General features: G+C 51.4%; 1 protein-coding gene across 4 annotated transcripts in view; it reads right to left on the bottom strand.

Annotated features, from left to right (window-relative positions):
* Window positions 1–4,447: 4,447 nt before the first annotated feature.
* SHROOM2 (shroom family member 2) overlaps window positions 4,448–15,783 on the bottom strand; it is a 158,793-nt gene continuing 147,457 nt past the window's right edge. For 3 of the 4 annotated variants that reach the window (XM_045472422.1, XM_045472424.1, XM_045472426.1), the window contains 2 exons: window positions 10,500–10,772; window positions 4,448–7,230 (listed from right to left, as the gene is read on the bottom strand). In XM_045472422.1, coding sequence (XP_045328378.1) covers window positions 6,964–7,230; window positions 10,500–10,772 — 540 coding nt within the window. In that variant the 3' untranslated portion in view covers window positions 4,448–6,963. The remainder of the gene's footprint in view (window positions 7,231–10,499; window positions 10,773–15,783) is intronic. The other variant, XM_045472423.1, reaches the window with a different exon arrangement.

Here is a 15,783-nt window from a genome sequence, read left to right as displayed (position 1 = left end):
CCACGTGGGTAAAATAGCATGGAGTATGTACAATAGTTCCTCATTTGTGAGAAATTGACCGAAGATTGGGAATAGCTTCAAATGGGGCTTCTGTAGACAGGAGGCTACCAAAAAATCACATAACGTCAGCTAGCCAGCACTCAGGGTACTAGATTTTATATAGAAGCCAAAATTCCACCAGAATCGCTTAGTGTTTCTGTAAGGAATTTATCCCAAGCAAACAAGGAGAGATATGTAGAGACGTAAGTGAAACACACACCCAATGACCTTTATAACCAAGGTTACAACTGGGAACAAACAGGAAAAATCCCATTCTGAGAATATGGTTAATGAACTATTGAGTACCTTTATAGTGGGCTATCACACAGCAATTAAATGCGATGTTAACAAATAACTAGAGGGAAATTCCCAACATTGTTAAGTAAAAAGATTATTTTATTATTAACAATTTTTTTGATGTTTTTATTTACTTTTGAGAGACAGAAAGCACGGGGTGGGGAGGGGCAGAGAGACAGCAGCCGAAGCGGGCTGTGCACTGACAGCGGAGAGCCCGATGCGGGGCCTGAACCCAGGAGCTGTGAGATCAAGACCTGAGCCAAAGTCGGACGCTTAACCGACTGAGCCACTTGAGGTCACCCAATGTGGGACTTGAACTCTTGAGCTGTGAGATCATGACCTGAGCTGAAGTGAGCCACCCAGGCACCCTAAATAAAGACTTCAACAACATGATTAGTAGAATCCTGTTTCTCAGGAGAAAAAAAGAAAGACAGGAGAGAGAGAAGAAGGGAAGACCTGTGAATATATTACGTCTCATGGCAACAGGTCTCTGACAGCGGTGGCATCTTCACCTGCACCGGATGGGAAAGAACCGTTGTGGGCGTGGAATGGGATAGAGCGTGCTATGGGCCTAGTAGACTTTCATGTCTCCTGGGAAAGTCCTAGAGCTGTTACCAGGGGTGGCTGGCATGCCAGAGAGATGTCAATAGGGAAGGTGGGGCCATAGGGATGGCAGGAATGGATGTGGGGACAGTAGGCGTGTGCCCGGAGACCTACAATCGAATGCCGGCTGGTAGGGAGAAACGTCCTACTGGTGGGGAGAAAACGCCAAATATGTACCTGGCACAGAATATTAAACATATATTGTTAGCTACGGATGTGCACACGTACGTGCGTATGTGGGTTTTTTGTGGTCGTTGTATACTTTCCATCTTACCCAAAGCTTATTTGGATAATCTACACAAAATTGAATTTGAAGACCACGGTCTTATATGGAGACAGACAGACTTAGGTTTTCCCCCCACCTCTGGGGACAGGAGCCCCCTAGACCAAACACTCACAGTGCTCCATTACCACCAGTGGTCGCCATCCTTATCACTGGGTCTCTCAAGATATGCTGACATTTTGACTGATTAAAAATATTAAATTGGGGGCACCTGGGTGGCTTGGTCAGTTCAGCATCTGACTCTAGATTTGGGCTCAGGTTACGGTCCCACGGCTCCCGAATTCGAGCCCCACGTCGGGCTCTGCTCTGCGCAGACAGTGCGGAGCCTGCTTGGGATTCTGTCCCTCTCCCTCTCTCTCTGCCTGTCCCCTGCTTGCTCTCCCTCAAAAATAAGATAACTAAATCAAAATATTAACTTTTTAAACACAGGGTGGAAGCAATCCAAGTTCAAGTACATTTGGAAACCCTGAGTGAATCTGAAAACGAGTCTTTATCGCAGGCTTCCTTGGAAACTTCACTAGGCTCTGAGAATCTCTTCGAGAGGAATACATAACAGAGACACCCAGGCTCACTGGATAGTTTTCCTCTTGGCTTTTCTCTGGAGACTATCCTGAGTGCCTTTCAGTACTTAGATCCCAGGGGCTGTTCCTGTTTGGAACCTTCAAAAGTTGGCACACCCCATCGGCTCCCACCCTGCTGACCTTGCGCTCTATGTTCTCTCTGGTCTCAGGCTTGACAGTAATAAAATCAAGGCACTCGCTTCCTGTGACCCATGCAACATCCCTCTATCTCCGGACACCGACGCAGAAGAGGCTGAAGGCAGAACCTGGGAGGGTAAAGGTAGAGGCAGCAAGATCGAGACGGTAACGCGACCAACTCAGTCCCTGTTTCCCTCTGTGCGTTAAGTCAGCAGCACGTGCTCCATGGCCCGACCTCAAGTGCCTGGCACACAGGTGTCCCATACACGGCACCCAGGAGGAGGGAAAAAAAAAGGAAATCTCACGCTGCTCGGTGATCCATACCGTGTAACCCGTTTTATTTCTTCGCCCCTTCAATACCTGGGTATAAATTAAGCGCCTACTCATACCAGGCACCAAGCAGAGAAGCACAGACATACACAAAACCCTGCCTTGTGCTCTGAGGGCTGAGGGTTTAGTGAGCTACGACTGACAGCCCTGAATACACCTCCACGTGGTCCTCGCCGGGACGGATCACGCCATCTAGTAGGCCTCGTCTTCGAATCTGATAACCTGGTTTATCTAGCACAGCCCTATGCTTTCGTGAAATTTGCCAAAGACATAGTCATCACGTTCTGTTAGGTCTACCATGTCATTCCTCTCCGCCTGCCTGTGTCAGGAGGTGCCGGAATGACCACAAGCCTCTGGGGGACCTGGAGGAGAACGAGGAGAGGGTGTACTATCCAGCTTGGGTTGACTGGGATGTTTATGTGGGTCACCGGGACTCAAGATGTAGCACACACGAACGATAAACACACCGTGCATTGCTTTTCTTCTCTTAACGGGAAGTGCACAACCCAGGCTCTCAGAATGTCTGTGCTTGTAGGTACAGACCTGCAGCAGTCCCAGCAGACAGGTCTGAAAATGGAGCGAGTGTCTGGTGTCCCCATACCCAGGCTGTCTCAGGGTACCCAACGCAGCTCATCCCGCACAAGTCTGATGGGCCCGCACCAAAGACCAAGCTGTCACCAATGTGGTTCACCAGCCCGAGCACACAAGTTCTCAGGGATGCAACCCTGCACGCTGTCATCAGTGGGTCATGGAACACGGCACACAGATCGCAGAACTGCCCAGCCTAGCACCACAGCAGCACTCTCGGACTGCATTTGAACTGCCCCCAGTTAGTAATCTCTTGACCATTCCAGAACTCAAATGAGACACGCTGAAGTCACCTGGCAGAAGCCAGAAATAAAAACAAAATGTGTGGTATTCATCCACTGAAAAAAAAATCTGACTTGTGAGTTTTTCATTCTCAGTAAATATCCACTCTAATTCTGAATAATTTTTACTTATGAAATTTGTTTCTTTAATGTTTATTTTTGCGATAGAGCAGGGGATAGGCAGAGCGGGGAGGGGGGGTAGACAGAGGGTCTGAAGCAGGCTCTGAGATGTCAGCGCGGTGCCCCACGCGGGCCTCAAACTCATGAACTGCAAGATGGTGACCTGAGCCAAAGTCGGACGCTTAACCGACCGAGCCACCCAGGCGCCCGTTGAATAATTTTTATTAAAGAGACTCTCCCCGCTCCCATCCAGCCTTGACGCCTCGCAAACCTGCTCCAGACCAGAACCCTTTCTCATCCTCCCATGCAACAGAAATCCCCGTCTCCTGCGCGGCTCTGGCAGATCGTTCAGGGAAGGCCTGTCCCTCCAAGACCAGAGGGAATGATGCACACACAAGAGTAGACGCCTCCGCAGCACTTTTTTCCAGGCCTAGTGTGGCCTCTAAGCACATGAACATGTGCTTGCTTGAGCTCCCCAGGCCTTCTCCAGTGACACAGGACGAAACTCGGACAGCCCGAGTTCCTTGGTCAAGGCCATACGACTAGGGAGTGGCAGAGGTGGCCTTGCCCTGGGGACGTGGCTTCTAGGTCCAGGACGCTTGAGTGCTACCCCATCATAGCAGACGCCGGTGTGGGAGATGCAGCTCATCAGTGGCCCGAATTCTTCACACCTGGTGTCCACACTCTGCCATGTGACGACACGGCTCCTCCCACCGAAGAGGTGGGGCACATCCCACCACCTCTCTGAGTTCAGCTGTGGGGCTTGCTTTGGCAATGGAAGGTTAGCGGTGTGATATAATCCGGTATGTGGAAAAACACCTTTGTTCCCGAGTCGGTTCTCTCATGCACCCGCCACTGACTTCCCCAGGCCAGGCTGCCGGTTCCAGGAGAAACACGAGAGACACACGGAGCAGAGTACCATGATCGCCGCATGCGTGAGCTAAAGAGATACCGTACTACACACTGAGATCTCACAGTTGCTTGTTACACAGCATAACTACGGCCACGGCTAACTGATACAACCTGTGTCCCCTGACTTTTGCCTGCCTGCAAACTGATCAGCCTTAGCTAGGCAGGCCTAAAGTTACACACATATAGAGAATCCATCCCCCAAGTTATCAGTGGCTTAAGAATTTGACCTATGGTGAGGACAGTTTGATTAAAAAAAAAAAGAAAAAAGATAGAACATAGGTAAGTCAAAGACATGCTCCATTCACTCAAAGACACATTTATTCTGTTCCAAGTCAAGCAGGACGATACGATGAGAGCTAAGTGGTAAGGGTCGAGCATAAAGTACGTACACATTTTCCACACTGGACTGCAGGATAAAAGCCACAGGCCATACCCCTGACTGAAATCTCGCCAGACAGAGCATTCCACAGCTGTGCTACGACAGAGGGGGAGGAATCAGCCGCCACCTAAGAATGCCAAGGGCAAAACATTAGCACCAGATTGTTGTTGTATGCAATAACATAGCTATGTACAAAGATATGTACATCGACTCACTGGAATCTTTGGGTCCCTGCTGACTAGACGCTGAAGAGGCAAACAGGGGAAGGTACAGGACAGTGACCCCATGTGCTTCGCGGCAAGGGGGACAGAGCACTGTATATTGCTGTGTGTAAGAGAAGGTCCTCAAAAGACCTAAAAGGCTGGATAGAGACACACACCTCCTGTTTCTCACATTTTACATATATATCATCAGAATGATTCACAATACTGTATTCGAGGGGAAAGAATCACAGATAAATGCTTTGTCTAAATTAAAAGCAAAACACCCTGAAATTACTGTTTGTCCCCCTGAGGGAGAATGACAGAGGTCCGTGGACAGCCAACTTCACCTTCTCTGAAGTGACCAGTTCTCACAGGAAGGGACTACAGCAGGAGGAAAGGAGGACACGTCACTGGCAGGATGGGGATTTTTTTTCAAGTCAGAAGTCGCTTAATTCAATAGGACTGGAAACTTCTGAAAAGGCATAGAGCTTTCTGGCACGAGTGGATTGCCAAAAAGAGGGTTTATTGCGTGCGTTACCAAAACTTGCCACTTTGGGACCCCTGTGGGGTGCAGAGACGTCAGTGCTGTGGCTCAGGGGTCGAGCTCCCCTGCTCTGGCTCATCAAGTACAGACAGCGGTCTGTTAAGACATTTGTGTGCACGTGTGTTCTGGGAAGGCAACCGTCGCCGCGGACAAAGGGACATGTCCCCACCTGTCAGAAAACTTTCATGGGAATAGGGGAAACGAGGATCCAAATGATCCCTCGATCAAACAAATGTCCGATCATCACTTCAACATGACGTCGTCCAAGGGGCTGTCCTGCCATTTACCACGCGTTTAACTGGATGGGCATCTGTGAAGAAGCTCTACATTGGCGTAGATTAAACGGAAGTTACAACCAAGCCGATGGCGGTTGAATGTCTTTCCACGTGCTTATTTTATTGCCCGTGCACACGGCCTCTGTGCTGAAGCACCGAGTTATGTTTCTTGCCCATGTACTAACCAGCTGTTTGTTCTCTTGCTTCTGAAAGTTCTTCACACGTTCTAGATCCTTTGTCATAGACATGATTAGCACATCTTTCCTCCCAGTCTGTGACTTGTCCACTGGAAACTGACAGCATGACAGTGTCTTCTTAGTGAGCAGGCTCTCTTGAGAAACTTGCGATTTCAGCTAATAAACGGGACAGAATCTATAAACTCTGTGGCAGAAAAAGATCGGGTTTGGGAGTTGTAATACTCCATGGGGCCTCTGAAAGTGCAGAGAGGAAAGGTTCTTACAAGTAAATGGAAAGTAACCCTTACGGCATGGCAATAGATTTAAAGAGGCAAAAACAGAAACGTAGCCAATTGTCACTAACAACCATACGCGCACAAAGTAAGTGTTACAGGCAGAAGGTAATTTCAGAAATATGCTGTTGGTCTCATGAAACAAGTATCTAGCGAGCACATCACTCCTACTGGACACGCTACTGACCGAGGACTTTCACTTTGCAGGAAAAGATCACGTGAACCGTGACGTCAGGACTGAAGCTCCTTGTGCTGTGCGCGTGTTTTAAAGCATGCACACGATTCTTTCTGTGGCGATTTCAGGATGCGTGAAGCCAACACATAAGGTGTTCATTTCACAGTGGGTTTTTAACCACTGGGAAACCATTCCCCTTTCCAAAAGATTAGTAACTTCTCATCCTATCATCATGGTTTTGCTGGGAGACAATGAATGAAGGACGAGGAAGGGTCCACACCATCGGACGAATGGGGTACGACGGGGCAGCCCACGCTTCCCAGGGTAAGGAATCGCAGGGTAAGACGGGAGCCAGGGGTTCCCCGCTCATGTGCCTTCAAGACTCACTCAGGCTGCTTCCCGGGCGGTTGGTTCAGGATGTGAAGACGGGAGGAAGGGCACACCTACCAGTGAGAAGGACCACTTGCATGCACTACACAGTCTATACTGCGGGAACCCGCCACCCTCCGGAGGCTGGGCCACGTGTGGTAACCGGCAAAGCAAAATGGCTAATGGTGAGATGCTCTGCTCAGCGTTCAACGGGGAAGCTAAAACACATTAAATAGATCATCGCAAACACACACGGAAGTTATTGCTTCTCTAAAGCAGCCATCCCGCTAGGGGACGACTCGGGCTGCAGGATATAAATACCGGCTGGGGTCTCCGCGTGCATCCTCCGGAACCGAGCTCAGAGGGGCACTTTCCGGCCTCCGCCAGGGAGGGCCCTCCTATTTGCCTCTTTCGGGCTGCAGGCTGTCAAACAGACACTTGAGCTGCTCCTCGCCCAGGTGTATCTTGTCTTCCAGCTCGCGCTGCTCGATGATGAGGGCGGACTTCATCTTCACGAAGTGCTCGCAGTCGGCCAGGCTCTCCTCGCTGAGGTAGCTGGCCAGGATGTCGAACACGATCCGCTCCCGGCGGTCCAGGTTCTCCTTCAGTTCCTTGGCGTCCTCGTGCTGCTGGATGAGGACCCGCTGCTTCTCGAGCAGCGATTGCTGGGGAGAGAGAGAGACAAGCCCGTTGAGGACGAGGGCGAGAGCGGGGGCTCCGGGCGGCCACCGCAAGATGCCGGCCACGCTGCGAGCTGCTTCAGGGGACACCCTGACGCCAGGTTAGGGACCAGAGGTCTGATGGCCTCTGCACGGAGATACTCGGGCACGGCTGGCCCCAGCCCTTCCTTGAGAGCTCACAGGCTCGTCCCGCCTCCCATTTCTTCCCACTGGCCTGGAACGGCTCAGAGGAACGGCCTTGACGAGAAGAGCTGTCCCCGGACAGATAAGAACAGAATTCTGAGAGGCTCAAAAGGTGTAAAGGACTTAGGGATCCCATGCGCGTCAGAGGCCTGCCCGTGACAACACCATGGCAAAGGCAGCAAAAGGCGCGGATTCCGGAGAACTCGCGGAGCGGGGTGTGTACACCCTTCCGCAGGAGAAGAGCCCCTGGGCGAGCTTGCAGGGCACGCGTGAGGGAGCAAGGACAGGCAGGACAGACGCAGGGAGACGGGGGAGATTCCCCGGCTCCCCGCATGGGGCCCGCTCTGGGGGACACAGACGACCCCGTTCTCAAAATGTGGCACTCACAGCCGCACCGTCTCTCCGCAAAATACACACCTAACGGTCCCTGCCTTCTCTAAGTTTAACGAAAACTAAGAAAGGAAGAGATGAGTGCATTCAGTCTCCCACCGTCGGCTGGGGGAGGCCGGGGCTTCGTTTCCTCCGTGTGATTTTTACTTGGACAGCAGGACAGCTGCTCTCATTCCGCCTCTTTGCAACGTGGCCACGCACAGTTACCAACAGCCACCGTGAGAGTGCAGCATGCGGCGGCTCTCTGTAAAACGCCAGCACACAGAGAGAGCGCGATGAACGTGAGCGGCCACCGTCACTAAGCAGAAAGTGTCTTGGTGGGCGGATCACTAAGCAGAAAGTGTCTTGGTGGGCGGGTCACTAAGCAGAAAGTGTCTTGGTGGGCGGGTCACTAAGCAGAAAGTGTCTTGGTGGGCGGGTCACTAAGCAGAAAGTGTCTTGGTGGGCGGGTCACTAAGCAGAAAGTGTCTTGGTGGGCGGGTCACTAAGCAGAAAGTGTCTTGGTGGGCGGGTCACTAAGCAGAAAGTGTCTTGGTGGGCGGGTCACTAAGCAGAAAGTGTCTTGGTGGGCGGGTCACTAAGCAGAAAGTGTCTTGGTGGGCGGGTCACTAAGCAGAAAGTGTCTTGGTGGGCGGGTCACTAAGCAGAAAGTGTCTTGGTGGGCGGGTCACTAAGCAGAAAGTGTCTTGGTGGGCGGGTCACTAAGCAGAAAGTGTCTTGGTGGGCGTCAGGTCCCCTGCCCACTCCCGTGCAACACCGCCCTCTTCAGGTCACGCGCACAGGGAATTCTCACGCAAAGAGGAGGCAAAGCAAATCCATTAAACCCAAAGGGAAACAGTTGCTAACAGACCCTAGAAGTGCGCTTTGGATTATTAACATCAGTCAGGCTGGGGCGCCTGCACGGCTTTGTCAGGTAAGTGTCCGACCCTTGAATTTTGGCTCAGGTCACGATCTTGTGGGTTGTGAGTCCCAGCCCCGCATCAGGGGAGAGAGCCTTGGGATTCTCTCTCTCCCTCTCTCTCTGCCCCTCCCACGCTGGTGTGTGCAGGAACTCTCTCTCAAAATAAATACATAAAAACTTAAAACCAGTCAGGCTGACTAGGGACAGGAGGCTGCAGAGGCTGGGAGAGGACCTGATGGGGACACTTTCTGTCTGGAAAGATGGAGGGAGCCTCAGAAAACGTTCTGCCGTGTCTTTTAACTAGTTACTATGTTGTCTCTGAAAACCTTAGCGTCTCCAAACTTCCGCTGCCTGATGCAGATTTTCCTCCAACGCCAACCCTGCTGGAGACGGGCCTCCTCACTGCCCCTGGCTGGGGGGAATGCAACACTCCATTCACAGGGAGCCCCCGGGACGTGCTGAGGCCTCCAGAGCCTGGTACTCAGGAGGGCCATGTGCGTGGTCCTTAGCGTTGGCATTCCTTCATCATCCCCAAATTCTAAATAAAGTATCTGTCCGTTCCACCCACACGGAGGGAAAGATAGATTATAGAGGAGCTGAGTTGCAAAGACCACACTAGTTGTTCACTTAAATCAATACTCGAGAACATTTCAATTATGTATACACGAATCTCTTTCTTGTTCAAGTTTTTTTTTAAGAATATTTTTATTTTTGAGAGAGACAGAGCACACTTGAGTGGGGTAGAAGCAGAGAGAGAGAGACTCCCAAGCAGGCTCTGTGCTGACAGCAGAGAGCTCAATACGGGGCTCCAACGCTCGAACCACAGATCATGACCTGAGCCAGTCGGACACTCAACAGGCGGAGACACCCAGGCACCCCTCGTGTTATCTTCCTCTCCTCAGATACACGTGGCAAAGACGAGGAAATCAGAAAGTGGAATCTGAACATCATCCAAGGGTCCCGGCTATTTTGTCAATGCTTATCCAGTACGTTCAAACGGTAGTCATCAATGACTTAGCTAAGCACAGAACGACAACGTCTGCGAGCCGCGCTCGAGAACATTTAGGTCGCCTGAAAGCGCTCTCACCTAGAGTAAGGGAGGGGGCTAACTCTTCTGCTCCCCTTTCAGAGAAGGAGCCTTATTAATAATAAAGATGATCATTTGAGGGCCTACACAGAGAAGCAAACTCCATGTTCTACTGATATTTGACCCAGGAAGTGAAGCCAACAAGGGGGCTATTACTTCCTGCATTCTGCAAACCCCCTAAGAGACACGTTCCAGGCTGCACACCTCAAGAGAGGGAGAAGAGGCAGACAAGTCCTCGAATGCTTCCAGACTGCCGTGTGCACTCCTGTTAAAAGCAGCAACAACATCACATTCCATTCTCAGTGAGACCCACTTACACGCATGGTCAAGAAAGGCGAAAGAGACTATTTCCTAGGAAGAGACGCTTATCGGTAATGATCCGTGGGAACAGGTGAGAAGATGTGAAAAGGAGCCCACAGTTCTTCCTGAACATCACAGCAGCCCTGCAGTCCCACGACCACGCCCGTCAGGCCCTGCCCACCACACCCCCCAGCACCTGTCTCCCTCAGTTATCAGCAAAGTGAGGGACAGCCCTGGACACCCGAAGGCATCCTGCGCTGGGAGGTGCACAGGCCGCCGCAGGGACCGCGTGAGGCTTCAGGGCACCAACTCATGACGCCCCACGCAGAACCTTCCCGCAACCACCTCCCGCCCCGCCCCCCGCCGAGTCCAGGTCAGGCACGTTGTATCTACCCGATCACCAGGAGAAGTAGTCTCATCCAAATTATTGAGGGCGTTTTCTACCCGCGCCAGACGGCCCGACAGTGACAGCAGAAGGTTCACCACTTTGTCCAGGTCCCCAATGAACATGCGGAACTTGTCAAACTCGTTGGGTTTGCACACGTCTTTGGCGATGGCGTCCACCTCGTCCCCCAGTGCGCTGTTGGCACGGATGTCCTCCAGCAGGCTCTCCCGGGCTTCCCGAAGCACTTGCAGCTTGCGACTGATGCTCTCGATGAGCTCCTGCTGTAGGGCACAGGGGGGCATGCAAACACTCGTTAGGGTGACCCGACCTGGCACCTGCAGCGGCTGCCCGGGCCCCGTGGTCTCACGTAAGTGACCTGCGTGGGAAGAGTTCATTTTGCATCAACTTTCTAAGAGAGGCTTTCTAAGACCCGGGGAGGGAGAACAGCTCCTGGTGAAGTCCCTGGCGTGACACCTAGACACGAAACTAACCTATTCTCCTCCCGTTAGTGTCCTATCACACAGCGATAGGTAGGACGTGGCCCCTCGAGATAAACCTCATTTCACCTTCACCTTGGCCGGGGTTCTCGGGGCCCACGTGAGATTCTGTGCTTCCTAGTCTGCAATCTTCCAGTGCAAGAACTGACACGTACACAAGTTATGGAGTCTCACGCCTGCTACTGAATGGCATGATTTAAACGTATGCTCCACACACAACTAGCAACTTAAAGTTAAAACAAATAAAGGGATGTCAGTACAATTAAAAGTCTTTTGAGAGTAACCTGACTTGAATGTGACCGAAATGCACCTATATTACTACCTTTTTAAAAATATGGCAAGAAGGGGCGTCTGGGTGGCTCAGTAGGTTAAGAGTCCAACTTTGGCTCAGGTAATGATCACGGTTTGTGGGTTCGAGCCCCGAGTCGGGCTCTGCTGACAGTTGAGAGCCTGGAGTCTGCTCTGGATTCTGTGCCCCCCCACCGTGCCTCCCCCACTCACGCTTTGTCCTTCTCTCTCTCAAAAACAAAAGCATTAAAAAAATATTTTAGATAAAATAAAATCAACTAAATATGACAAGATATACGTCTCAAAAGTTACCATTGTATGCGTTTTTAAGCGTACCATCTGTGGCATTAAGTACATTCACGTCGTGGGCAACCGTGACCATCGCCCATCTCCAGAACTTCCTCATGTTACCCAACTGACACTCTGACCATTAAACAGGAGTTCCCCACCCCCCTTTTCCACAGGCCCTTTAAGTGATTATCTTTTAAAGGGGCAAAAATAAAAAACAAAACATATAAACTGGCCTTCCTGCTGAAGTGGCAGGATTTGAGTGGCAAAGATGGTCTGCCTCCTCTGGTAGATCTGGGGAAACGCACAGGGATGGCTCTAAAGGAACGCAACAGGGGAGCCCAGGCTCCCAAAACCACTGTCTTCTGAGCACGGATGTCTGCGTGCCGTCAGGCCCCCCCACAGCAGAAGCGCCAGGGCGTTCACCCCCCACGTGCTGAACCACAGACAGCCAACGTGAACCCTCGCACGCCACAGCGCCGAGGTGCACAAACCCAAATGAAGACTGCAGAATGTGAACGCTCACGTCCAGTTAGGATGTTCAGCTCAGCCTGCTGCAACAAGGAACACCACGTATAGAAAGTGGACCTATGAAGTCCCCCCACACCATCACCGCGTGTCCTGGGCCCTTTACAGACTCCAACCCCACAGGGAGCCGGCAGAGCCGAGCGGAGAGAAGTCACCCGCCCGGAGGGAGAGACGTCTCATTAAGCTCTCCAGGACCGTGATCTTGGCTGCACAGGGGAAAAGGAGCCCGCACCTCCAGGACTGACACGAAAGCTGAACGTGTGCCTGCGTGACAATCACCAGCCTGGCGGCTTGCGGTAGGTACCCTTACTTGGCAGGTATCAGCAGTCCTGCGTGCAGGCTGAGAAGGTGCCCCGGCTTAACAGACAACAGTGGGGTAAAACCCGCCTGTCATGGGGGCGCCGGGGTGGCTCAGTCGGTTAAGTGGCCGACATCAGCTCTGGTCGTGATCTCACGGTGGGTGGGCTCGAGACGACAGCTCAGAGCCTGCAGCCTGCTTCAGACTCTGTGTCTCCCTCTCTCTTTGCCCCTTCCCCGCTCGTGCTCTGCCTCACTCTCTCTCTAAAAAATAAGTAAACGTTAACAAAAATTCAAAAACAAAAAACGCCTGTCCCGATGACAGTTTAGGTGGGCAAAGTCACATGGCGGCACGAAAGACACGCTGAACCACGAGCAAGGCAGCGTATGCTTTGCAGGAGCCGATGATGTGTCCGCTTTGTCTACGGAGGAGACGCTGACGAGAATCCCCGTCTGGCGTTGATGCGCGTGCACAAGTACGTATAACGATAAGTCCACAGCCTGGAAAGGCATGGGTACTGCCTGCTCGTGGTTCAATCTGCCTAGGGCTTATCGCAATGTCTGGGTATCCTGCAGATTAAGATGGCAAGCAGTTTCAGAGGAGAGCCGTCCTTGTCCTCATTGCAGATTAATCGGCATGGGTTTTCTCCTAAAACACCCAACATGGAATTTATAAACTGCTTTGGGCTTTTTCGGGTCAGGTTCTAGTTAGTCTTCCCTCACTACTTTATTTATTTTACTTATTATTTTGAGAGAGAGAGAGAGGGAGAGCAGAGGAGGGGCAGATACAGAGAGAGACACAGATTCCGAAGCAGGCTCCAGGCTCCATGCTGTCAGCACAGAGCCCGATGCAGGGCTTGAACCCAAAACTGTGAGATCATGACCTGAGCCGCAGTCAGACGCTCAACCGACTGAGCCACCCAGGCGCCCCTTCCCTCACTAATATAAAGCTGTATGCGTCTACAGTTCTCTGATACTTTCTCTCAGAATGTGGGCTGATGCTTGTGTCTCGGTGCGTCTGGTTACCTACCTATCTGGGGAGACGGTTTAAGTCAACTTCGACTCCCATGGCTAAGATGGCCTTTTTCAGATACTCCTAACTTGAGGGAAGAGCACAAAATGGATTGGAGGGATGGAGAACCTTCCAAATTCTCACCTGCAGGCAACCCATCACCCGAGTGAACACCTCAAGCAATTCAGAGGATTGTGGATGTGTGAGGACCCCTAGCCAGGGCTTCTGGTAATTTTCCTGTTTCATTCTCCTTTAGCAATTATCGTGATAAAGATTTCACACCAATGCATGATATGCGCCTTCAAAACCTGCAATAACAGCTGGACGAACTTGAAGTTGGACGTTCTGGAAGGAGCCCAAATTCCTCTGATTCCTTTATATGTCTTGCGTAAAGTTTTATTAGAAATATCCTCCCCTTCTTCCATAAAGGGCCAGATGCTGACTTTCAGGGATCTTGGGACAAGGCCTGGCCCAGGAAGCATGCGGATCACTGGTTATCAGCACCAGCCGGGGTGCAGCAGGCCTCACCCACCACGTCAGATGGGCCTCGCGTGAGCCCATCCGCTTGTGTTCTGCAGCACATTGCATTCAAGAGGGCCTGGGGGGAGAGCAAGTGGTGGCAGAGGCCAGCCAACCGCCCCCCCCACCCCGCCCACCCTGGGTCTCACAGCAGGTGCACTCCTGCCCCTTACCTCTGTTTCCGGCGCCCCCCGCACACCTACTTTTGTCCCCCTCTGTGGGGGGAATGAGGTCTTTTCTCTCTGGGCCTCATGCCCACCTCTAAGTTCCAGGGAAGAACCACAACCCTCAGATTCCAGATGTTGACCATGGAGTGTCTGCTTCTGCTGAAGAATCCCATATCTCAGTCAGGGCCTCTGTCTGGGCAGAGTGTGCCTGAGCCGCCCCGGGTGTAAAAACGGATTTCGCCTTCCTGGGGTAATGCTTCCAACCAGCCACCACAATTCCCTCTCTGCATCCCTGTGTCCCCAGCCTTCTCCTAAAACACAGGGTCACCCGATTTGGCACTTGGGCTCTGTGAGCATGCAGCGATGCTGGGACCATGACAGCCAAGGTCCCCCTGGGCAGGTGGGTCCACATGCGATTCGGGGTCAAGCCACTCTACCGTTATGGCCCATCAGGTACATCCACACAGCACGGACCTCCTTCTCCCCACCGTGAACACTTTGTACAACCACACGACACAGTGTATTTGTGGGTTGTGGGAAGAAGGCTGAAAAGACAGGGTGCCAGTTGCCTTTGTCAAATCACGCCGAAAAGCAGGATTACTGAGTCACTAACACCATAGAGAACTGTGATTTATAGCATTTGCCATTTACTGTGAAATTACTCAACATTTGCATCTGGAATAAGATATGTCAGTTGGGTTAAGAATTTAATCATGCGAGGGTGCCTGGGTGGCTCAGTCGGCTGAGAGTCTGGGTTCAGCACAGGTCATGACCTCATAGTTCGTGAGTTCGAGCCCCGCGTCAGGCTCTCTGCTGACAGCTCAGAGCCTGTTTCGGATCCTCTGGCCCCCTTTCTTGCTGCTCCTCCGGCCCCCAAAATAAATAAACATTAAAAAAAACCAAGAATATAATCATGCGGAGTAGGTTGGTGGGGGGGGGGGGGCGGGGAGTAGGCTGTCAGGAGCCAAGTTCACAGGGATTCATCTCAATCCCAAAGCAGTCATCTAAAGTGAGGCAGTTGCCCAGCAACTTGAGCCTCCCAAAAGCAGAAAGAGAAAAGAGCCACCCAGATGAAGGCTGGGCAGTACCAGGACGTGCCCCACCCCAAACTCATCACAGCATGAGGAACAAGGCCATGTTGTAAAAAGAGTCTGACCTCGTTCGGCTCAGATCATGATCTTGTGGTTCGCGGGTTGGAGCCCCACGTCGGGCTCTGTGCTGACAGCTCAGAACCTGGAGCCTGCTTCACATTCTGCGTGTCCCTCTCTCTCTCTCCCCCTCCCCGGCTCACGTTCAGTATGTCTGTCTGTCTCTCTCTCTCTCAAAAATAAACATTAAAAAAGAAGAAAGAAAAAAGAAAGAAATTGGATATGTGATTGGAAGCCAGATACAAGCCCAGGACTAAACTTCTTATCTTTTATTCCCTTTAATTCCCTTCAACAAAAAAGCAAACATTCCCCAAAATGAAAGAAAATTTTTCCCATGCATGGGTTACAATATTTCTTCTATTATATCTGAAATCAGCCAGTGGTGTTTTTAAACCGCCAACTATACACGCATAATCTTTTGGGAAGATTTTTGTTAAAGAAAAAAAAAGTGTTTTTTTATGAAAGCAGTTTTCCAAAGTACTAAGCATATGGCAAATGCTCCCAAAAGGCTGCTTCCCTCCTTTTCTTTCCCTGGTAGTATTTGACAG

This window comes from Leopardus geoffroyi, chromosome X, assembly GCF_018350155.1.
Source record: "Leopardus geoffroyi isolate Oge1 chromosome X, O.geoffroyi_Oge1_pat1.0, whole genome shotgun sequence".
NCBI classification, from domain to species: Eukaryota; Metazoa; Chordata; class Mammalia; order Carnivora; family Felidae; genus Leopardus; species Leopardus geoffroyi.
This window is presented reverse-complemented; position numbering and strand designations above follow the sequence as displayed.